The sequence below is a fragment of the Dryobates pubescens genome, chromosome 10, assembly GCF_014839835.1.
Source record: "Dryobates pubescens isolate bDryPub1 chromosome 10, bDryPub1.pri, whole genome shotgun sequence".
Lineage (NCBI taxonomy): Eukaryota > Metazoa > Chordata > Aves > Piciformes > Picidae > Dryobates > Dryobates pubescens.
In genome coordinates, this window is record NC_071621.1 from 26,058,925 (window position 1) to 26,084,242 (window position 25,318).

At 45.2% G+C, this 25,318-nt stretch overlaps 1 protein-coding gene across 2 annotated transcripts; it reads left to right on the forward strand.

The window, feature by feature from the left end:
* Positions 1-401: 401 nt before the first annotated feature.
* On the forward strand, positions 402-9,684 carry LOC104303375 (gap junction beta-6 protein). Of its 2 annotated transcripts, none has more exons than XM_009903988.2 (2): positions 402-525; positions 7,864-9,684. In XM_009903988.2, exon 2 carries the CDS (start codon positions 7,886-7,888, stop codon positions 8,675-8,677), a length of 792 nt encoding a protein of 263 aa, XP_009902290.1. In that variant the 5' UTR covers positions 402-525; positions 7,864-7,885; the 3' UTR covers positions 8,678-9,684. The 2 variants fall into 2 exon arrangements, with proteins under 2 accessions (XP_009902290.1, XP_054020746.1); XM_054164771.1 differs by having other exon boundaries at positions 431-569.
* Positions 9,685-25,318: the final 15,634 nt, after the last annotated feature.

Below are 25,318 nucleotides of genomic sequence, written 5' to 3' on the forward strand. Positions count from 1 at the left end.
GGCGGTAGGGGAGGCCGTTCCCGCGCGCTTGTCCGCGAGCCGAGGGCCGGGTGGCGGCGGAAGGGGCGATGTGGGGCTGGCCGGGCCCGCCGTCCCTGCGTGCCGCTGCCGCTACACTTGTTGAGCCCTAACGCGGGCCCGGGGCCCTCCGCCCCGGCGCCGGAGCGCTGGCGGCACTGCTCGCCGCAGGGAGGGAGTGGGGGCCACCCTCCGAAGCGGGCCGGGGCCGGCGCCGGTGGAGGGGCGGTTGTGTGCGCTGCTCCCTGTGCCTGATGGGATTTACCCCAGCTCGGCCTGGGAGCTCCAGGTTTCGTTTCCTGAGCTTCAGCGTGAGGGGTAGTGCTTGAACACCCCGCGACCAGTTTTAATTGCGAATGCTCTCGCCGCTGTTAATCGTACATTTAACACCTAACAACGTCGCTCTTTAAAAATTGGTATTCTCTCAACAGCTCCTTGTAACCACGTTATGTGAAGTACCCAACCAGCTAAACGCAGCAAGCAAAAAAAAGGCTTCCGCAATTACAGGTAATTTGCGACACGCCTACAGATGTTAAGAGAACTGCACGAAGGTAAACAGCTTGCATCAGTAAAACTGACATGTCCTGTGAGCATCTGATCGCACACTGGAAACATTCCGCAGAATTACGGAGGGAATAGAAAATGAGAGCTCTGAGTCAGACGTAAATGTATTTCAGAGTATCAGGGCTGGAATAAGATTGCATAGGAATGAGTAAGTGAGCCCATAAGTAAAACGCTGAGGGATGTGTTGGAGTAAGGGCAGGAGTACTTGCTTAGCTGGCAGCAGTGTGCTGGGCATGGATATTTTTCCCTTCATTGGGCACTAATGGATGGAATGTTACTTTTAGATTCTCTAGTGTTGAAGATTTTATCCTTTCTCTTCTTTTTTTTCTTTTTATTTTCTTCTTTTTTATTTTTTTCCCCAGTAGAACAACTAATTTTTGTCTTGTGCTCCATTACTCTTCACTGTGTAGCCTGGAAATACAGTAAGAACAGGCAAGGGGTTGCAAGAAGGCAGTAACCTTTTGTCTTAAGAATGCTCTTTTAAACCCAGTTTTTGCTCACTGATGAGGTTTTACTGGCTGTGGTCTGTAAAATGCTGTGAGAGTTTGAGCTTAGATTCTATTTGGGATTACCAAAATATACATATGTGCACTATATTGAGAGCAGAATAAAATGTGTTTTTGTCCTTGGCTTTTTAAAAGAAGCTATATCTGTTTTTTTAGTATCTCTTGCTCTCCATGTTCAGGATGGAAACTCTGCTTGCAAGATACATTGAAGAGCCCCACGAGAAATGTAGCAGGCAGGAGCATGTGCATGTGGTTGTGTCATATTTGGCTTAGAGGACATGGCAGTGATGGGCCTAGCTTCAGCCTCAAAGAAGAAGGCACCTCCTTGTGTCAGCTAGATGTTGCAGTGTGTGGCCAGGAGGTCAAGGGAGGTGGTTCTGGTGAGACCCTACCTGAAGTACTGTGTCCAGCTTGAGTCCTCTGCACAGGAAAGACATGGATCTGCTCAAGTGGGTCCAGAGGAAGGCCACAAAAATTATGAAGAGGGGTGGAATATCTCTCCTATGAGGACAGGTCTGAGTGTGTTGGGGTTGTGCAGCCTGGAGAAGGCTCCAGGGAGACCTTATAGCAGACTTACACTACTTAAAGAGAGCTTATAGGGAAGCTGGGGACAGTCTCTTTAGCAAGGCCTGTTGTGACAGGACAAGGGCTAATGGCTTTAAACTAAAAGAGGGGAGACTTATGCTAGGTACAAGGAAGAATGTTTTTTACAGTGAGGGTGGGTAGTGAAGCACTGGAACAGGTTGCCTGGAGGGGTCAGATTGAACAGGTCACTCAGCAACCTTACCTAGTCAAAGATGACCCTGCTCTGTGCAGGATGTTTTGGACTGTATGATTCTGAAAGGTCTCTTTGAACCCCAAACTTTCTATGATGTTGCAGGTGGGATTTTCAATGTGTTTGGAGAGCTATGGGGTTGTACCTACACTGCATCTGTCAGGATTTCTGAGGATTTTAGTCCTTGGAATGGTCTCATAGCTGGTAGAAAGAGCTTAAAATTTGAACAATTGCAAGCCATGAATTAAAATACTTCTGTGAAGGAATTAATTCTGTCGTGACAGTTTTTGAAGCTTGGGCCTTGGACTGTGTTGCTGCTCTGCATCCCTTCAAGTATAATTCAAGTTACTTGGGCAATCTCATTTCATCTGTGCAAAATGTAATCAAAAAGTAATTGTACAGTGAAAAAGGTATATCAGACTATCTCAGCAGCTGTGGAAAAGTTTCATTGTCAGGTACAAGTACAAGTTCTTAACAGCAGTCATTGCATAAACTCAGTTGGTACTTGTGGGTAAAGAGGGTGCTTAACAAGTTACTCCTTTCTGGTTTTCATGTAAACAGTTCCAATGAAATCAGTGTTCCCAGAAACTGCACCAAACAGGAGTGTGGGTGGAATCTTAGTTTTTTTCTTTTGACATTTTTCCTTGTTCTGTTCCTCACTGCTTTTAATTGTCATTTAATGATGACTGATGAATTACCTGATAGGGGAACTCTGCCTGGCTAAAAACTAGTTTGTGTAAGGAAAAACTTGGAAGTGGTGATATGTGAGGAAAGAGAATGCACTGTCAAAACAGGAGGAATGTGGAAAAAGAGAAACACCTCTCTGGTTACTTGATAAAAGAAAGCTGAAAACTGGTTCTATTCCTTATCTCATACAAATGTTTCTTCCTGTCATAGATACTTATTTTTTTTAAGGGCAAAGTTGCTCATGTATCATTTCATGAAAGAAATGGTAACAAAATACACACTGGAGGAAAAGCTACACTGCAGAATAAAATTGTTGTGTTGATAAATTTAATTACCATATCCAAAAGGGCACAAGCTCTGCCTGTGTGAAAGGCACAGTGACTTACCAGTTTTGTAGGAAACGTTATACTGAAGTGGGCAGATTTGCAGAGGGGATGCAGACTTTGCATAAGTCTGGGGAAAGGGAAATAGGAATTAAGTAACAGGCTAAAAAACCCACCCAAAAATATGAAAATGTCATAACCAAAAAGTTGCTGTTGTCATGTCTGGGAGCAGGACACAGTGTGTGAAAAAGGACCTTATTTAAAAGTATGGGAAATAAGACATTTGCATCAGTGAAGATAGAGTCCCTAGGAATTTGACTGACTGTGAATAAGAAATTTAAAACATATTTTGAAAGCAGGGTTTATGGGGGAAATGGCTGGCAGCAGGACTTGTGCTGTCTTGTTGCTCCTTCAAGTGTGGCTAGCATTGCTCATTTCCTGCCTTCCCAAAAGTGGAGTGGATTTTGTGCCGAGGTGTTCTGAAGGATGATGAACCTCTGTTGTGTAGTTCCAAACATGCCTGAAAAAATAAACTCGGGTAGGGGCATGACTATGGGACCGTCATGAGGGGGTCGTGATGGGTAGAAGTTAACCCTTAATGCTGTGTATATTTAGCTGGCATACTTTTTTTGACATTTAACTGTGTTGTGTATTTGGTCCTGATCTGCTGTGTTAAAGGCTGCATCTGGATTAACATTGGATTTAATTAGAGCAAAGAATGCCTCCTCTTTTCATAAACTGGAGTGGAAGTACAGTGCCTGCAGTGTTTGGACCTGCAACTGTCAGAGGTTTCCCATTTCTGATTAGTCTTTGCCTCCTCTTGTGTCAAATCAGATATACTGTAATCCTTCTGTCACAGCTCTGCTGTTCTCCAGTTTCCACTCTGATCTGGAGATAGGTGTTCAGAAAAAAAGTTCGATACGTCCTAGAGAACTGCACGGGGTTTGTGGTTGTTAGACTACTCTTTTGATCTTTATTCAACTCCTTAGGAAAGGAGTTGTTGGTATTTCAGAGTGTTCCAGCTGCATGTTCCTTGAAGTTTGTAATATATGGCTTTAAAATTAAAATAGCTGGAAGCTCCCTATGATAGTGAAGTTAAAAGGTTTTTGGTTGGTGAAGTCTGAGTTCAAAGCTTCATCTTCTTTCAGTTTGAACTTTACATTAAAGCTATAGCAGTGTAGGGAGGTGTATTCTTTTTCAGGTAGCAGGAACATCCTGGATGATAGAAATCAAACTCTGTACTTTCACCTTTGAGCTGTTGCTTATCTGTCTTGGTCCACTGATAACAAAGTATGACTCTGAAGCCTGTAGTTGCATTGAAGCATTTCAGAAGAGCCCTGTGAGATGGTGAGATTGTCATCCCCAGTTTAATGTCTGAGAAACTGAGGCGTGGGGAAGGCTGGCAATTCTGTTGGAAGTTTGAGAGAGTTAGCAATTGCTGTAGCCTGCCTGCCAGCCTTCCTTAGTGAAATAAAAGGATGTTGTCTTTGGAAGACTTTAATTTGTATTTATTAGGAGTTTCTTTGGTTTGGTCCTGGCGGTGCTGCTCTTCCTGCAGTACAGTACTCAGCAACAGGAATCTCTGCATAAGCAAAACAGCAGACACTTAATTGCTAAGCTATAAACTAGACCCCAGGTTAGCTGGTATGCTGGTACACAACTGCTGAAATCCAGACCTGTGTGTTCCTCAAATTGGGTATGAAACAGCATATGTAGCTGTAAGACACCGCACAGAACAGCAGGGGCTGGGAAGGGCCTCTGGAGATTGACTCCAACCCTCTGCCAAGGCAGGTTCCCCTAGGGCAGGTTGCACCGGAACACATCCAGGCATGTTTTGAATGTCTCCAGGGCAGGTACTCCACCACCTCTCTATGCAGCCTGTTCTTGTGCTCGATGCTGGTGCTCCCAGCATAACTGCTTATATCAAGACCTGAAGGGAAGGTTGTATAAGCAGAGCCTTTGAATGCATGCTGGACCTCACCATACAGCTGTAGTCTTTGCGTGAAGCTGGGTCATAAAATTGTGGTAATGATCTTGGGTCTGATGCAAGTTAGAGGTTCTAAATCTTTTCTGTGGCATCTGCACTAGACCTGCTGTTCTCAGGCAGCAGAATTATCTTTGCCCCCAACTTGGGGGCTGGAGAGGGACACTGGGACCAGTGCTTTCTTGCATAGGTTATCTGGGTTAACGCATTCCCACATGCCATAAGGTGTCTTTAGACTTGGCAGATAGTTGATCTCCTTATCAGTATTTGGAGGCACTGCTGAAAGCAGTGGAGTGCCACACCAAACTGGTAACTTCTGCTACACCATACATTCTCGTAGGAGTGGAGGTGTTGTGCATACCCTGTAACATTTCTGTTTAGTAGAATAAGTAAATAGCTATAGGAGGAAGGGTATAATCTTACTTTTAGTTTATGCATAAGTTACCATTCTGTGGTCCTCTTCTCCTACATGTTCCCGTAGCATAAGCAGTATTATACTTGCTAATGACTACTTTTTCTTGACAATATCTTAGAGCAGCAGGCAGTGTAGTGTGTATGTGAAAGTAATATATCTTCTGTTGGCTTTACCTTTGCTGTATTTGAGTTGTGGTTTGCTGAAGCCGTGGATTTAACCATTGACTAACGATTTCTCAGTATAACAGTCTGTAACAGTGACGAAAGTGTCTGTTAACAAGCTGTACTTGTAAATACAGGAGCTCAGTGATAATTGCCATCAGTGTTGTGAATTGCAGGGATTTTCACTGTGTGTATGTGCTGCTCTGTCATTGTGGTTTAACATAGGCTTACAGGAGCTGGTTTTAAAGCAGAATGCGGTCTAGTTGTGGCAACCCAGAGCTCAAAACTGGAAGCTGGAGAACTGCAGAAATAATTAAGTTGTAGTTCTTCTCTTGCTGCTCTCTGGCCTACTAGTGCAAAAAAGAAACCCAAACCAACAAAAACTCCAAAACCCAAATCCAAAACACCTGCCTTAGTGTCTCTCTCTGTGATTGTGTAGAACTAGTTCCCTCATAACTTTTCAGTGGAGCATGGTGATCTTTGGTTGGTTTTAACTCTTGCTGTAACAGCCGTATACTTCTGTGGTCCTTTGATTGTTGAAATAGAATGGGACATTCAGTGGGTAGCAGAACAGATGTGTGCTGAGGCTTGGAAGGGTTTATTTTCATGTCCAGGTGCAGTAAGATTACCACCCATTAAAGGGAAGTAGCCTTCCTGCTTGCTGGTTTTTTGTAATCAAGACAGTTAAGACCTTTTTACTGGCAAGTAAAATATTAAAAGCAACTATCTTGAACAAAGGTAACCTGTGACCATAAGTTGACATCCTAGCTTTTGAATAAATTAGGAGTAAATCAGTACAGACAGTCCAAACAATGTTTAGCTGGAGTGATGAGCACTAATGGCTTACTAGTGTGAAGGGCCCTACTGAGTTAATTTAAATTCTGCTTGGGTCACTGTGCCTGTTTACTGGAGGGAGGTGGACACTTCAGCAGTCTCTGAATTGGCTTCGTTGGATCCTCTAAATTGCATTGATGAGAGCTGTTTAAAGCCAGCTAGTAAGAAACACTGAGGCCAGTGTATTTGGATTGGAATTTAGGCTGCCTGAGTATGGCCCTACAATCTTAATGGTGCTACCCTGCAGGGACAAGACTTCACTGATATCTGTCAGTCATCATATCACTCTGCAGTGTCACAGAAGTCATGTGACTTTCCACCAGCATGAAAACAAGCCTGAAAGGCCAAGGGGCTACTGCAAGAAGGGGCAAAGGTTGGTTACTATCTCAGCTAGTTTTCGGTTTTCTAGCTTCACCATGAAAATGTGATTCTGTTTAGTGATGCCGTGTGCTGTCAAGGCCAAAGAAAGGTGAATGCTGAGATGCAAACAAATTAAAGCTGAGAAATAAAAACCCTCATGAGGAATTTCACAGCAGTGAGATCTTGTGAGTGCTTTTGGAGGGTCCTGGGTGATGAGCACAAGCAATGCTGGGTTCTAGAGTTCAGAGTGGCTTGCAAACCAACTTTCTGTAAATCCATTTAAAGTGGATAGGGGAAAATGGGCTGAAGTGCCCCTAAATGCTCTCTGTGGAAGGTAGTCATTTGTGGAAACTGAGCAAACACAGATAATTGTGGTGTGCTGTGTAGGAGACAAAGATGAAATCTTTTAATTCATTACAGTCAATAGCACTTTGAAACTCACCTACTGGAAACTAGATTCTTCTGTTGAAAAGTCTCTGAACTACTGCTGGCTTGTCTGGGCTCTTCAGATGTTGACTTCAGTCTCACAGCTTCTGAAATATCGCCACTGTTGTAGGAGTAATGCAGTCTGTGTTACTGGGGGGGTGGGGGAGGGAGGGAGAAATCACCTGACAGACATTGACACTGAAGGAGTCTTTGTTTAGTTACCCTAGGCGCTTTTTGCAGTTAGTGGAGAGAAATGCAGGTTTGGAATGAATCTTTAAGCACTAATTTTAAACATCCAATTCAAGATGAGATGGATAATGACCAAGGCTTCACCTTCATTGCTTCAAGCTATTGTGGAATTTGCTTCAACTAATAATACAGAGCCCTACAGTCACTTTTTAATCTGTGAATGCAGGTTTTTCAGACCTGCTCACGGAAGGTGCAGAGCATCAGCCGCAGTTCCTGGAGGTCTGTGTTTATTGCTGGAATGTACTCCTGAAAACATTGTTTACAGTCTGAAGCTAAGGACAGGCCAGCTTGGCTTAATAGGAGTTCTAGCTGTGGCTAATTGCTGTTTTCAGTTGGCAAATACACCTAGAAGTTCAATGAATGTGATACCATGTGTGTAATCAATTAACTATTACTTGTTGTTATGTGATTGGATTATTGTTTAGGACTCTGCATCAACTAAATGTTGCCAGAGCCAATGGAAGGGCAGCAATTATAGGATATTGTCTTTGTGTTATACCACATGTTTGATGATATATGTGCTGTCTTGATTAATTGTAGTTTTGTTTATTTGTCTTCTAGGTTAGACAGTTAAAAGGAGACAATGGATTGGGGAGCTCTGCATACCATTTTGGGAGGTGTGAATAAACACTCCACCAGCATCGGCAAGATCTGGCTCACAGTCCTGTTCATCTTCCGTATCATGATCCTTGTGGTGGCTGCAGAGAGAGTCTGGGGAGATGAACAAGATGACTTTGTCTGCAACACTCTGCAACCTGGTTGTAAGAATGTTTGCTATGATCACTTTTTCCCCATCTCTCACATCAGACTCTGGGCCCTGCAGCTGATCTTTGTTTCCACACCTGCGTTGCTGGTGGCCATGCATGTAGCTTACAGGAGGCACGAGAAGAAGAGGCAGTTCAGAAAAGGAGACCAGAAATGCGAGTACAAGGACATTGAAGAAATCAGAAAACAGAGGTTTCACATTGAGGGCTCCTTGTGGTGGACATACACAAGCAGCATCTTCTTCAGACTGGTCTTTGAGGCGGTCTTCATGTATGCGTTTTATTTCATGTACGACGGGTTCCGAATGCCTCGCTTAATGAAGTGTAATGCTTGGCCCTGCCCAAACACAGTAGACTGCTTTGTTTCTCGACCTACTGAAAAGACAGTGTTTACTATTTTCATGATTGCTGTGTCCAGCATTTGCATTCTTTTAAATGTGGCTGAGTTGTGTTATTTACTGACAAAATTTTTCCTCAGAAGATCTAAAAAAGCTGCCAATCAAAAACAGCACCCCAACCATGAGAATAAGGAAGAAACAAAACAAAATGAAATGAATGAGTTAATATCTGATAGCTGTCAGAACACAGTTATAGGATTTTCAAGTAGTTAAGATGGTGTCAGTGCTGGAGTTCACTCTTTTTGGAGTGAAGGTTCTTCAAATAAAGGCTGCAAGTGAAATTTGATAGATGAAATAATTTCAAGTCGGGGGACACTTTGATGCATAGTGTCAGATGTCAATTATGCATGCCTGCAAAAAGCCAGGGCAGCCTAAACATGAAAACTCTGTGAGGATTAAATAGGAAGGTTTATCTTCCTATGAGTACCCTTACAAGCTGACTGTGACTAGTGGGAAACCCATTCATACCTTCATGCAGACACAGCTCCTGAAAACTACATGCAACAGCAATAAGAACAAATTTCTAAGCTAGATATTCTAGTTGTATACCAGATGTTTTGTAGTAGTGATAGTTTTCACTTGTGAACTGACAATTAAAATATTTTTCTAAAATCTAAGATTCCATGTTACTTATGGTGTTACATAGTACACAACTGACTGTTTTTTGTTTTCCTTAACCAGCTGGACGCAGATGAATCCTCTACTCCCATATTCATAAGGAGGGAACAGTGATAGGCTGCAGCTTCACAGCTTTGCAAGTACTGCTTGAGACAGTTGCATAGATGCTGCTGGCTGTAGGGAAAGCTGTGTGAAAGGCCACCACATTACATGTGTGGGTAATAGAGGTAGCTAGTTTCTGAGTGCAAAGTCATGCCTAAAACCCGCATGACAATGTAGTTACAGCCTAAGTAGACTTGCTTTAAACACCTAGCAGACCTGGTAAGCTTACCAATCTTTTAACTGCATACTACAAGTTTTATGGCAACATACATAACTTCCTGTGAATGTTCATCTCTTAATGTATTAGCTGTATTTGTTTCTTTATGCTATATCACATCATGGAACTTACCTGCTTTTGATTTGTTTGCTTCTTTTTTTTTTTCAATGGTAGACTGATGGTGCTGTCATGAAACTAGGGGCTCTTTGGTTTGAAGGACATGGAAAAGTATCACTGGAAACAGAACAAGTCTTCTGAATAAAAGGCAAACACTTTAACCTTTCTGAATGAAGTGAGAGTCTGTATGTGAATGGTAGTGAGATCTTAAACAGGACAAGTGCATATGAAAAACTGTTTTCAAGCAGAAACTTTATATCTGAAGTGGATATAGCACATACACACCCCTCATTCCCAGCCAGAGCACTGATGCTCTAATTCTATTGCTCATACTCTAAACGGAGGTACACACACAACTGTTGAGTGCGGGAGTATGTGCTTGTGGGAGGGGTATGCTGATGAAAGCAGAGGATCCTGAGAGTCAGGGGCAGGTGTAGTGCAAGTAGTGCCTTGTTTGTTTCCTGGTGTGGACTGCTCATCATGATAAAAATGGCACAGACACTGACCTCAGCAGAGTTGCTGCTTCCTTGTATTTTATTTGTTTTAATACTGGTGCAAATGGATGAGCCTTTTTTTTAATCATGGAAATATTCTTGCAAGGAGTGTAACAGAGCAGAGATTGCATCCAGTGTCAGTTTCCTCTTACTGTTGTATCACACTTTCACAGGTGCCAGCATGTGCTTTAAGTAGGTTTGAGTAGGTTGGTTGGTGTACATGTGACTGGTAAAACCCTAACAGAGTGCAAGCACAAGCAACACGAAAGTGAAAATACCTATAGTCAGCTCTGTCCTTGCATGAGGGCCTGAACTGAGCCCTGTCATTTATCTATTCTCTTCAGCTGGCAAACTCCTGATCTTTCCTGCCTTCACAGCACATTTTCTTTTTTAATTGCTGTTGTGAAAAGAAATTGCTGCTAGTCTTCTGAATGTGTCTCCCAGTGAGCTCGAGGGAAAAATACACGCAAAGCTATGTATCAGTGCTTGTATTGTTCTTTCTGCAGACTGAAAGTACAAGAAGAAGTGAAAAGTGCTGCAAAAGTTTGCCGTTGTAGGTGGTGTTCCTGGTGGCTTCACCAAGGTCCCTGTACCCATGTGGCAGTGGTTTAAACCTTAGAGTGCTGCTTCCTTGGGCTGAGGAAGCTGGGTGCTGAGACTCTGATTTCATCAGATCATCCTGTAGTCAGCCCAGGGGTAAAGTGCAAGGACCCAGGCCTTGCATTGTGCTGGGCCCAGGATGCAGAGACACAGCTGCTTTGGTTATGGAACTGTTGCATGGAGCAGCTCAAGCTATGGACTTTCATCCACGGCATACTGCAAATCACATACCATATAGGGCATAAGAATGGAGATCAGTTAATGATTACGTCTGATCTTGTGTCACCACTTTTAATGATCAAGTTGAAATAGCCCTATGCTGAGTGTAAATGAACCTGCAAAACAACTTAAGGCAAGTAAGTTTTCCTCAAATGGAAGAGGAGTGTTTTTTTTCATGGTCTGTGATAAAGCACAGGCCTGACAAACCCCAGCTGGCATTATGACAACAGCTGTCTGTATGGTATTTTCATTTCCTGCTTACAAGTTTTCAGTGGGATTTACTCCAACAGTTGGATTTTTCTGGAAGATCAGTTCCACCTGTTACTATTTTAAGCCTGGGTAAGTGGGCAAAGCTTAGATGAAGAGGGTGGGTGTATGTGGTCCTTTGTGCATCAGCACAGCTACCTGTGTGGCTGTGCTGTAAATGGGTTTGGGTTGGTTGGATGTGTTTTTTATGGAAGCAGGACCTGGTAAAGTATAATCAAGCAATGTTGTCTTGTAGCTGGGTTGTCCTGGCAGCCACATGGGTCAGGAACAAATGTGTCAGTCCCCATCCAACCTACACCAAGGGTAGCCAAGATGGAGTTTATCCAAGACTTCACTAGTGCTAAGCAACTCAGCAGGAAAGAGCAGTTGTGACTGAAGAGTCTGTCTGGGCTGGGTTTTAGAATACAATAAAATAGAATTAACCAGGTTGGAAGAGACCTTTGAGATCATAGAGTCCAACCTATCATCCAACACCATCTAATCAACTAAACCATGCAACCAAGCACCCCATCAAGTCTCTTCCTAAGCACCTCCAGGAACAGTGACTCCACCACCTCCCTGGGCAGCACATTCCAATGGCAAATAACTCTGAAGAACTAATTCCTAACATCCAGCCTAAACCTCCCCTGGTGCAGCTCGAGACTGTGTCCTCTTGTTCTGGTGCTGCTTGCCTGGGAGAAGAGACCAACCCCCACCTGATTACAACCTCCCTTCAGGTAGTTGTAGATAGCGATAAGGTTTGCCCTGAGCCTCCTCTAGGCTAAGCAACCCCAGCTCCCTCAGCCTCTCCTCATAGGGCTTGTGCTCCAAACCCCTCCCCAGCTTTGTTGCCCTTCTCTGGATGCCTTCCAGCAAGTCAACATCTTTCCTAAACTGAGGGGCCCAGAACTGGACACAGTACTCAAGGTGTGGCCTATGTCACACTATGTGAGACCCTAATTAAGGATCCTCGCCTTATCAGAAATCACTCTTGACTTCTGCTACTTCTAGGGAAGTCTCTGACGTTTCAGTGCCCTCTTTAAATGACTCATCTCCCCATGTGTCAGGCCAAAGTACATGGCATCACAAGAAGAGGGCAAGTTTCAGTGTCTTGACTCTCCAAGTCACTGTCCCACCACAGATCATCATGTAGCCTGAGCAGGTGGGGCAGCTGTGTTTGGTGAAGCAGAAGTTATCCCTTTCTGTAGGAAAAAGCTGAGTTACTTTTCTTCATTTCAGACCTCCTCCTGCAAGCTGGCTAGAGCTGCTCTGAACTGCAGAGTACACTTGCTTCCAGCCCTTCTCTGTGCCTGCCCTTGCTCCTGCCCTGTAGCCATCCCCTGAGGAGAGAATCTCCACTCCCCACGCACCCACCCCCTCCTTCCCCCCGCCGTGCTCCATGTCTCTGACCCACTGGTGACAGGCAGTTTGTGCTATACTGGCACTGCCATCACCCTTTGGTAGTTCAGCCAATTTCACTGATGGCAGCTGGTTTAGTTATGCCTGCCCATCTCTGCTGCATCTCCCCACCCCGTGATTACCCCTTTGTTATGCCTGGGGCAGAGGTTAATCAGAGCTTCTGGAGAAGCTTTCTTGCAAATTCCCTGCGCCACCTCCCGCCCCTCCCACCCCGTTCTCGCTTTCCAGTCAAGGAGGCAGGAGCCCCGACCGCGTTACGGGCGCAGCAGCAGCGGCTGCCAGACTGTTTCCATGATACCGCCCCTTGACTCCATCCCTCTCCTTATCTCAGCCCCCCGGGGCTTTGTTTTGCCATTGACCTAAGCCCTTCCCAGCAATCCTTCGTGCTAAAGTGCTAGAAGCAAATTATGCCAGTCATGGGATGGTCTGAACCCTCCTTTGGCATGGTTAAGCTGCCTGTCCTCTGCAGCAGTGAGCTCTTTGCTGCCAGGTTGGAGCAAGTTCTGCTATTCCAGTCCCTGTGCTGAGCAGAGACTCCACTGGTGCCAGCCCAGGACCTCACCCATCCTCACCCAGTGATGGCATGCTGGAAAGCACTGCCACAGCCAACACACGGCAGACCTCTGCTGCCAATTGCTTGGTATGTTTTTCTGTTACCACCATTACCTCTATTTCCCTTAGTGAACCAAGCCTTCAGTATTGTGCTCCTGAAATAGTTAGGGTTCAAAGGGACCTTTAAAGGTCATCAAATCCAAACCCTTGCAATGAGTTGGGACACTTTCAACTACATCAGGTTGCTCAGAGAACTGTCCGACCTGTCCTTGAATGTTTCCAGGGGTAAAACTTCTACCACCCCTCTGGGTAACTTGTTCCAGTGCTTCACTACCCACCCTCACTGTAAAAAATTTCTTCCTTATGTCTAGCATGAATCTACTCTCTTTTAGTTTAAAAGCATTACCCCTTGTCTGTTGCAACAGCTCATGCTAAAGTGTATTCATATCTTTTCTACAGGTCTTTCCTATAAGTCTCTTTTAAGTGTTTAAAGTCTGCAATGAGGTCTCCCTGGAGCCTTTGCCTCTCCAGGCTGCACAACCCCAACTCTCTCAATCTATTAAGAGACACATTCCACCTCTCTCATAATTTTTGTGGCCTTCCTCTGGACCTGCTTGAACAGCTCTGGACTCTGGTGCCCCCGATGGAGTCTCACCAGCTTGGAGTTGTGGGGGAGAATCACCTCTCTCAACCTGCCAGTCATACTGGTTTTGATACAGCTCAGCATATTGTTGGCTTTCTGGGCTGGCTCATCACCAGCTTTTCATCCACCAGTAATCCAAGTCCAAGAGCTACTTTCAATCTCTTAATTCCTCAGCCTAGATTGATACCAGGGTTTGCCCTGACTCAGGGGCAGGACCTTGCACTTGCCCTTGTGTGGTGGTTTAGGCTGGGTGCCAGCCCGGATGCCACTGCACAGGCCACACCTGGGAGGTCCCAAAAGGCTCCAGCCCACTGGGTGGTCACAGAAACCAGGTATTTCACCCATAACTCCCTGCTCCTCTATAAAACATCCACACAGGGTCCCTACTTCCTCTTTTGCCCCCCTGCCGCTGCCTGGGTGAAATGGCTGAGCTGCCTCCCTTGGGCCTCTCAGTTTCCTCTTTTCCAAGCTGAAGAGCCCCAGCTCCCTCAGTCTCTCCTCATGAAGAAGATATTCCACTCCCTTAATCATTTTCATGGCTCTGGGCTGGACTCTCTCAAGCAGTTCCCTGTCCTTCTTGAACTGAGGGGCCCAGAGCTGGACACAATACTCCAGATGTGGCCTCACCAGGGCAGAGTAGAGAGGGAGAAGAAACCTCTTTGGACCTACTGACCACACCTCTTCTAATACAACCCAGAATGGCATTGGCCTTCCTGGCCACCAGAGCACATTGCTGGCTCATGGTCAACTTTCCATCCACTGGGACCTCCTAGGTCCTTTTCCCCTTCACTGCTCTCCAGCAGGTCAGTGCCCAACCTATACTGGTCCATGGGGTTGCTCTTTCCTAGGTGCAAGTCTCCATGCTTGCCCTTGTTGAATTTCATTAAATTTCTCCCTGTCCAGCTTTCCAGCCTGTCCAAGTCTCACTGAATGGCAGCACAACCTTCTGGTGCGTCAGCCACTCCACCCAGCTTGGTGAGGCTGTGTCCTCCTTCTTACCCTTTTTGAAGACTGGGGTGATATTTGTCTCCTCCATTCCCCAGGCACCTCTCCTGTCTGCCATGACATTGCCATGGCAACGACCTCTGCCAGCTCCCTCAGCACCCTTGGGTGCATCCCATCAGGACCCATGGATTTATGGATGTCCAGATGACTTACCTGTTCTCTAACCCAGTCCTCATCAACCAAGCAAAATTTCTCCTTTGTCCTGCCTTTCTCTGGGGCCTCAGGCTCCTGAGGACAGCCTCAGCAGTATAGATGAAGACAAAGAAGGCATTTAGCAACTCTGCCTTCTCCGTGTCCTCTGTCACCAAGGCACCCACCCCATTCAGCAGTGGGCCTACATTGCCTCTGGTCTTAGCGTTTCTTGCAATGTATTTGAAGCAGCCTTTTCTGTTGTCCTTGACTTCCCTTGCAAGGCTGAATTCCAAGGAGGCCTTAGTCTTCCTAGTAGCCTTCCTACATCCTCTGACAACTGTCTCGTACTCCTCCCAAGTGGCCAGCCCCTCCTTCCACGATCTGTGGACTCTCTTCTTCCACCTGAGTTTGCTTAGCAGTTCCCCACTTAACCATGCAGGTCTCCTGGCTCCCCTTCTTGACTTCCTACCCTTTGGGATGCTCTGATCTTGAGCTTGGAAGAAGAGGTCCTTGAATGTTAACCAACTCTCTTGGGCCCCTTTGCCTCCCAGTACCCTATGCCATGAGATTTCCCTTAGCAATTGCCTGAAAAGGCAAAAATTTGCCCTGCTGAAATCCAACATTGTAATTCTGCTTGATACTTTCTTCCTACCACACAAGATCCTGAACTCCACTATCTCGTGGTCACTGCAGCCAAGGCTGCCCTCAACCTGCACTGCTTCAAGCAGTCCCTCCTTGTTGGTGAGTATCAGGTCCAGTAACGATCCTCTCCTAGTTGGTTCCTCCTCCATTTGCATCAAGAAATTGTCATCAATGCACTGGAGGAGCCTCCTGGGCTGTGGGTGGCTGGCTGTATAGCCCTTCCAGCAAATGTCTGAGTAGCTAAAGCCCCCCATGGCAACCAGGGCCTGCGATTGTGAGGCTACTGTCAGCTGTCTATAGAAGGCCTCATTGGCTTCTTCATCCTGATCAGGTGGTCTGTAATAAACACCCACAATGGTGCCACCCATGCCAGCCTGCTCCTTAATATACTTCCAAACTCTAAACTCACCCCTCATCCACCCCAGGCTGAACTCAACACATTCTAGTTGCTCTCTCACATAGGGAGCAACTCCACCACCTCGCTTAGCACTGAGTGCAGTTTCTGTTCCTCATAAAGGAGCATGTGCTGTCTTGCTGGAGCTTCCTTTTGCTTCTGTGGTGACTGTGTCACAGCAACTAGCCTGTGAGAGGAGTCCCTGCTGTGTATATTTGAGTAATGATCCTTCACAGCTCAAGTTCTAGCTTGTAAGCTGTATATATTTATTTGCAGCAAAAGATGTACTTAGGGACCTGGGTTAGGAACTATCATGCTGCTTCTTGTCTTCATTATCTAGTGCTTGCTAAGATGCTCTTGCCCTGGCAGGAAGGCAGAGGGGCAGGCATGTAAGAGTTCTTCATGCAAAGTTTGAGACATTTGGGGTGTGATCAGATTTCTCCTGCACTTTCAGAGAGCATAGCCTCTGAAGGCAGAGACCTCAGTGTCCAGTAGGATGCTGCTCTTTCCTCAGGTGTGCCCATGGGCAGAGATCCTGTTCACCTCTGCAAACTTCCTCATAGGGAATTTGCACCACTGACTGCAGCAAGAGCACTCCTGTTCCAGCAGCCTTATGCCTGCCAGAGGCAGTGCACCTACCTGTCCCCCTGCACAGCCCTGCACAGCCCTGTGGTGTCAGGCTTGTATTTATCAGGTTAGGCATGTGAAGGTGAATGGTCTCTGTTTCATCTTCCACTAGAGCTGCAAAATTGGCCAGCTTCACCAAAAAATATGTGGATGGGGGTGCAAATAACACTTCAGCAATTTCCTACCTACTTGGCCCTGAACCCTTGATGCTAGCTGGGGAGTACAACTGCTTCTTCAGTGTGCATGCACATCTAGGTGGGTTGCTCTGCACAGAAGCACCCAAGACTTCATCTGACACAAAGCAATGGGCAGGTGGGTCCATGGGAGGAGGAAACAGGGAGAGGTTCCTGCAAAGCCCTGACTCAGCTGTCAAGTCCTAGCAAGGGCACCAGCCAGCACTCTGCTTCATCCCTGCCAAGAGGCATATGGACAGGAATGCCACTCCCTGCATCTTGTCACCACCCAGCCATGGACTGCCTGTGCCACAGGGTCACCTATCTATGCCAGAATTTCTGTTTCAGCTTCCCCTTACCTGTCAATGCTGGCACTTTCTGCAAGCTTGCAGATATTTCAGGGCCAGTTCCAAAGCTTCTCAGTGTTATTCAGCAAATCCCTGTTGATTCCAGTGGGCATAGACCAGGCCCATAGGAAGGGTGTAACTCCTTAGAAGTACTGCAATGCCACTCAGCCACTTTCTGCACAGCCCTTTTGCAACATCAGGTCACATTTCACACGGCTGCTATTACCTTCCTGCAGCAGATCTGCAAACCACATAAGTAATTCCCTATTCAGGCTGTGCCCACCCATCACAGACAGCAATGCTGCCCCAGTGCCATGCAGACCAAGGTGCCCACACAGACATGTGCCCATGCTCTCACAACTGTTTTAGCCATTTCCAGTGATTTGCTGGTGGCTGCAGAAAAGAGTTTATTGCTTAAAGAAGGATGGGAAGAGCTCCCTAAAATTGTTTGGCTCTTAACAAATCTGAAGGCCTTTTTGCTTTTCTGGCTTGGATGTTAGGAAGTCATTTTACTTGTATACAGGCCCATGAAACAGAGGAGCTTGGGGCAGTAAGATGAGTAAAGCAGGAAGGTTTTACACCTTGGCAGCTCCCAACCTGCCAGGACTCCTGATTTCTGGGAATGAATCTTTTCTACATCCTTTGGAACAAAGGGCAGAGCTAGTTGTGCTCTTAACTATCCAGAGCAGCATAGAATCATAGAATTGTTAGGGTTGGAAGGGACCTCAAGGGTCATCTAGTTCCAACCCCCTTGCCATGGGCAGGGACATCTTACACTAGATCAGGTTGCTCACAGCCACATCCAGCCTGGCCTTAACCTTCAGGGATGAGGCTTCTACCACCTCCCTGGGCAACCTGTTCCAGTGTCTCATCACCCTCATGGGGAAGAACTTCTTCCTGACATCCAATCTGAATCTACCACCTCTAGTTTTGCTCCATTCCCCTACTCTCATCACTACCTGACATCCTAAAAAATCCCTCTGCAGCTTTCTTGTAGGCCCCATTAAGATACTGGAAGGTCACAATAAGGTCTCCTCAGAGCTTTCTCTTGAATAGTATAGTGCAGCCTTTCTGTGTTATCAAAACCATAGTGGAATCTTGGCTAATCTAATTCCTCCTGATATCTTACACCACTATCTCATCATTATCTTTTACATGATGCACTTCTCAGGCCAGGGACTCCATCTCTCCCAGCGATGTCTTTGGGACATTTGGGAAATTTAGCCAGTTATTAAATGGCAATGACAACAATGGCAACATGCTATAAAACACAGTGACCTCAAGGAAGAATTGAACTGCGTCCTTTGATACTGCTAATGATATATGAAAATCCTGAGAAGAAAAGCAACTGGTGGCTCAGGCATAATTCCTTGTATGCCCCTGAAGCTGAAGTTCACACCAGTGAAATGTAGAATGGCTCTTGCACCTTTTAGCCAGACTTGGGTGGCACAGGAGGGACAATTTAAGTCTGTTAGTAGGCCTGATGTTATGGGTTTAATCAAAACATCTCCCAGGAAGGCATATAGTATGTGCTCGTTTGGGAATACTGAAGAGCTGTTTAAAAGCATCCAACAACCTTTAATAGGGCTGTCAGAAAAAAATGCCACACTCCTGGTTACTCAGTCTCTGGTTTCTTATCAAGTCAAATCTTAACTAATTTGCCAGTTCCCTGCAAAGTTTCCCAGTGCAGATAAGGTTTAAGCAGCAAGCAGGAGCACTCATGTCTCACAAACTGTAGCTGTCCAGCTGGGGCTGAGTCTGGCTCTGACCTCACAGTTCCTCAGCAAAAAGTAGCAACAACAACAACAATAATAATAATATTAATAGTTTGTGTTAACAGAGAGTACTCTAGGTTGGAGATACGGTTTTGGTTTGGTATCCCTGATAATTATTTGTATTTAAAAGGATATTTTCACCAGAAGATGCTCCTAGGAGACAAAATTGGCACATGATGAGAGAGATCAGAGGAGAACTGAGGAACTGAGGAATCTTTTTAGTAGTCACACAATGGTAGGTGGAAAATAAAATGCACTTCAAGATAAAATTTGAGCTCCTCATCCAACTCCTTGGTTTCCAGTGGTCTGAACTGCTTCAGAAGCAAGAGCTGTCTGGGCTGGTACTTTGGTCAGCTCTGCCCTGTATCCAAAAATGATAGAGAAAAAGATTCCAAAATATTTAAATGTATAAAGAAGGAAATGAATAGTGACATCAATAATTACATCACCCACCTGTGCTGGCAGTTGAAGCGGGGGTGCCAGGTTCAGCTCTTCATGAGGGGTCACAGGGTTTTTGCTCTCAAAGACATTTGTGCCCTTTGGCACCCAGCAGAGATGAGGGGTGACTGGCAGAGACATCTTTCTATTTCTTGGTCACTGCAAGGAGAAAAAGGGACTTCAGTAAAAGTAACTTGTCAGATATATGAACCCAATAACCTAGAGCTGTGCTGACTGTGCTATATTTCACAGGGATTAGGGATGAAAGGGGAATACTGCATAACTCAGGTTTCCCTCCCCACAGCCAAGGAGGATAACCTGGATCCCAATATTATTTTTCTGTTTATTCACTGTTTATTGCATAATATAAAACCATTCTGGGGCTTCCTCCAGAGGAAGAGCTTAACCTACCAAACTGCTGCCTACACTTTCTCCCTCTGGCATTTTCCTCTTCTTCTGAACAAACGTGGGGTTGATGTGGGGGCAAGCCCATTCTCCACCCTTCTAGTCTCTCTTTTTTCCACAGAAAATAGGAGCTGTGAGTGAATTTGCAGGTCACAGTGAAAGGCACTGAGTGAATTTAAGTGCCTGGAGGGTTGGGTGGCAGCTGGGTGGGGGTATTCTTTATCCCAGCTCTGAACATAGGTGTTTCACAGTTATTTAAATCCTATCAAGTTCCTAAATAGGCTCTTGGAACTAACCCCATAACCTGTCTAATCCCTTTATCACTTTGTAGTAAAACTTTTATCAGCAATCAAATGTTCTGGCAGTCAAATCCAAAGGAGAGCTTCAGACCCACCACCACTGCCTCTGGAAACTGACCCAAGGGATGATACAGCTACACTTCCCCAGGCTCAAATGGTCTTGCAACATCACCTGTTCACACATGATTCACCAACTTACTCCTCAGCAAACTTTCATTCTTGGTTGGTTTGAGTTGTCTGGTTGGTTGGTTGGTTTGGTTTTAACAGTTCTGGTATTATTCAGCCTCTTTCACCAAATATCCAACTGACCACTGGAATTAATCACTGAAGAATAACCACCTATTAAACATGATTAAAGAACAACAGCAAATGCATTTTTTCATAATGGATCTGTTAAGAGGATATTTCAGTTCCCAACCAAACCAAACCAAACTACAAAAAGCAAGCATCAGAAATGAGTGGTCACACAGCCCAGTCTTTAAATCTGAAGCAAACCCAAATTCACCTGGGTCATACCTGAGGTGTTTGTCTGACATGGCATAATTGAAAGGTGAGGGCTATGTTGTTTCACTGGGGCTTCTTCCATAACAGAAAGGCTATTTAGGTGAATAAATTTATTTCATATTTCTCTTGATAAATTCCTGGAAAATTTCTGTGGTAGATATGCTTCAATTAGTCTAGAGCTTGGACTAATTATTTTAGTTTAATTTGGTAAGCCATCGGTGCTGCTAAACCAATCTGAACATTTGATAAACTCTTAGCACTAGCCAAGCCCAGCAGCACTGTCAGCAGAAGCCTGGATGTGTGTTATTTTCAGGGTGATTATCACTTTTCCAGGAAAGTTCTTAAATTCTCAACTTCTGAAAGCAAATAATTCTCAGGTTACTTTTCCACTTGTGTGAACACATGTAACACGATTCCTCAGGACACATTTCGGTGAGGCACCTCTGAGAACTTTCCCCCTTAGCCCTCTCCATGGCTGCCCTGAGGATACCCCATCCCTGCTGCACCACAAACCCACAGTTGTGAAGGGGCCTCTGATGTCCATGAAGGGTTTCACAAATGTGCTGCAGACATGCTTCTGTGTACTTCTGGCACAAGCTGGCACCTCACAAATGACCTCCTTTCCCAATGGAGTTGGCTGGATACTTGTCTCTCCCTCTGGGTATGTCTGTCTCCCAATAGGCAGAACCAGATCTGTATTTCCTTTAGGCTACAGGGTTCAGTTCCACATCTTTTCTTCAAATCCCACATCTTGGTCAATCCCACACCTCTCATTTCTGAGACTGGCAGCCAGGTGTGGAGGTGGGGAAAGAAGAAAGGACACCCTTCACTCCTGTGGGACATTGCACAAGACAGAGATCATGCAAGGTCCTGACTCATCTGATAGGTTAAGACTGGCAGCTAAGAAAGAGTAATGCTACTTCTGAGTCATATTTGCAGCCTTTTATTCAGTGTTTAAGGCAGAATGAATGAACAATCCTGAGAGCAGAGACTCCAGACCCTCCTCCTCTTTCCCAGATGAGACCTCTAGTCCTTAGAAAAAATCCTTCATTAAATTATCTCATTCCCTCCCTGCGTTCTTTTGTCCCGATGACTTTGTTCCTCTCTGCCCAGCTGAATAAGTTCTGTAGGAGAGGGGGGAGGAAAACATCAGCATGGGCTAATCTGCAGCCTTCTGATTGTGGCATTTTGTGGAGACTGGGAGATAGAGGTTTGAGTCCTTTCAGCTCAAACAAAACAAACATTTCCAAATCTTGGGTGATTTGGGGAAAACCTAAGGATGTTTCTACATTAACATTTTAACCTGTCACAGGAATATGTTGATGAAGTGATTACCTTCATTCTGCTGCTTTGCTTCACACTGAGGAATCATCCTGGATCTCTTGGATTTGGCATAATTGGAAATCCCTCTCCTAAAAAACAGCCCCTGGCAGTCAGTCCACCGGGACTGCCCTGAAGCAAACTCTCTAGACATGCATGTGGTGTGACTTGGGTACTCGGCACCAGCTGTTCTCACAGACTGCTCTTGCTGGGCTGCCCTGAAGCAAACCCTCTAGACATGCATGTGGTGTAACTGCTGGGTACTCAGCACCAGCTGTTCCCACGGACTGCTCTTGCTGGGCTGCAGTGGTTGCCAATCTCTGTAGCTGTAGCCCATGTCTGTGAATGTCATATTGCACTGTTGTGTGCTGTAGAGTGTGTACTGCACCATAATGTAATGCAGTGGAGCACAGCCACAAGCTATTCTAAATAAGGCAAGTGTGAAGGATCTTCGATGTGGGATTCTGCATTTTACATTGAATCATCAGCACCAGCAGCTGCTTTTAGAAGAAAACAAGCTGCTCAGCTTTTGGTAGGAAAAGCTGCAGGAGTGTCTTCCATGCCAAAGGAGATGATTCTGGGGCTTCACATTCAAAAGGATGGTCTAACCTCTGGACTACAGATCCCACTTTAGCACAGCTCACAAGCCCTCTCTAGCTGTTTTGGGCTATGGTATATAAATGTATTGCTTACCAGAAAGTGCTAGATTTCAGACATCTGGCCAGTAGCTTCTAGAAGGCTTATTGGAGAGTACTTAGGCAACTTTTCTCATATCTTCCTTTGCCCTCTGGAATGTCAAAGGGAGTGCAAGCTGATTTATTCCAAAGCCAAACTGCGGTCACAACTCTGTCATGGCATATATCAAATGAGCAAAAGGAATAAGAAAAAATAATTTAGCTAGTTTTAGTGATCTTGATGTGATTTTCATATCAGCAGGCAATGCCATTACACTTGTGGGTAGTGTTGGAAGTGTACTGAGTGCCACAGAAAAGAAAAGAGAGGTAAAACCAACTAAGCAGCCCATCTGGAGCAGTGCTTTGTTTAAAAAGCATGAACAGTCTTGGGGTTTAGGCTAACAGTTTGTGAGGTTGAAGTCACAGACATGTGTATGTTGCTGATTTACAGGCAATATACCTATTCCCAGGATGCACAATAGGCTACATGACAGTGCAACATATCTTGACAGGAGGAAGAGACACAGGTGAGACTGTGGGTTGCAGTGTGGAAATTGTTTCAACAGCAGTTGCAAACCCTGTCGGGAACTGGAAACTGCACAGTCTGATCTTGCCTGGAATTTCCTTGCAGCTTTGCCTAAATGCTGTGGATCAGAATACTTTCTGGTAGATTCTATCACTTTTCAAACAATACAAACCACTGCAACTGACTTATGAGCACCCTTGCCTGACACTCTACCCATAACAATAAAATACCTAGCAGTAAAACATCTTGTGTGGTTTTGGCCTGATTTATTGGACACTTTTTCCACAAGCTAGATGCACACAGAGTTGCTGTAAGGTTGTGCTAAACCCATTTTTTCTGTTGTCCAAACAACACTGCCTGTACAACTCAGGCCATTGGACAGCTTGCACAGTGCAAACACCGGCAGGGCCACTGTGTTCCCCATAGCAGTCCTGAGAGGTGAGTCTCACTGTGAATGCCTTTGGGCAGTGTCTGGTCTCATCTTGCTTTGAACCCTGCAGCCCTGAAATAAGGCCCTCTTCCTTTCTTTTTGTCTGAAAGCCCAGCATATCTGTGGAACAGCTTTTTCCTGCTCTTTCCTTTTGCAGAAAAGCAGGCATAGCGACACGCTAGCACAGCCCAAAACCAAGTTCCCTCGTGCTGCCTTGACCAAGAAAGACATCCCAGTCCCTCACAGTGCCATAATGGGAAGGGGCTGCACACACATGTCAGGAGAAGGGAGAAATCAAAGTGTATGCAGCAGAGGAACTGTGAGCCTGGGGCTGACACTGGGATCAACATGGGGAAAAAATGAGTCTGCCAAAAGTGCTGGAAATTACTTTGAGTCTCTCCTGGAGAGCATAACAGAGAGCTATGATCTCCCTCTTGGCAGCTATGTGGCACACTGAAGTGTATGTGACCATGCTGAGGAGCAGGGATGTGGTAGGGTGCAGGACACAGCTATGGGCAAGTGCAGCTGTGGGCCTAGCCAAGAGTTGGGGGTCTGGTAAAGAAGTCACAGCTAATGTAACGCTGCACGTGCTCAATGTGCAGGATTTGGCCATTTCTCCTTGAAGGTGCCCCAGGTTCTGCAACCTCCCTTTCAAAATGTTATCCTTTTATGTAGTCAGATAAAAAAGGAATAGAGTATTCTTTTTCCATGGACAATTTATTCTGCCACCCACCATTTACTCATAAAAAGGTCAATTCATACAGGAACCACTTAGAAGCAGGAACATTTTGATGCTGAGAAAGTATTTCAAATAAGAAGGAGCAGCAGCCTGCCAGAAATTTATTTCTTAACAAAAGAAATTATCTGCTGCCCAATTAAAATATGCCAGCAAGTCAACATGTACCTGCTTAGCTGGAGCCCTTGACTTTGAGCAGTAAGTACTGACAGTACCCAGGTAATGCAAGCATTGCAAAAGACAGTGGTTCTCTTAGATATCCACTTTTCCCTGCCTGAAGCAAATCCCTTAATGGTATACTTGATTAAAGTAGAGAGCAGGGCAGAAACATTCCTGAAACAAGAGGATTCATTTTTCCCTTCTCTTGGGGTGTTGACTGAAACAGATATCTCTTGTTGCTGCCTCGAATTTTTGTAATCCTGAATGCATGCATTGCTTTGGACCAGTATCAGTGGCATTTCTGAGGAGATGTGTGGCTCTGTCATTTCTTGGAATGATGGTCTGTTTCTTCAGTGTCTACTAGATTGCTTCCCACAGATCTCTGCAATAGGCTCTGCTGGGGCTTCTGCAATTAGCAGCATGATGACAAGCAAGATGGAGAGACATTGGTAACTGGAACATTCTCTTCCCTGGTGCTCCCCACCCTTCAGAGCCAGAAAAAAAAAGAGCTCCTTCCTTATATTAATTTAGCAGTAATTACTACTCTGCTCCTGAATTATCTGATTCCTTTGCTTTGGTCCAAGAGTAGTTGATGGAGTCTAAATTTAGACTTCTGAGCTCCTTTCCCGGGTTCTGTACAGCTGAAATACATGGGCAGCTGCACAGAACTCCTGGAGAAATCTTTCAGGGGACATCCTGGAAGTTTGTAGCATATTTTTTTCCTTTCAAATCACCAAAAAGCTTGCAAGTCACCTTAGACTGAGTCTTCTGTCAGGGAATATTCTGCACACCAGGGGTTTCTTGGTCCACAGCAGAAAGAAACAGAGAAGTGAGACAAGTTCTCTCATTTTTTTTCAGCCTATAGCAGCTGCTGACAAGGAAAAAAAGGAAAGAAAAAAAAAAAAAAGATGAAGGAAAAAAAAAGAGGCAGTGACAGGGCTGAAAAGACACTGTTCCTTAAGCAAGGAAAAAGGACTATTAGGAAAGTCAGGACTGGGAAGCACAGAGGTAAAATTTGGAAGGCTGTCAGGGAGAGCCTAA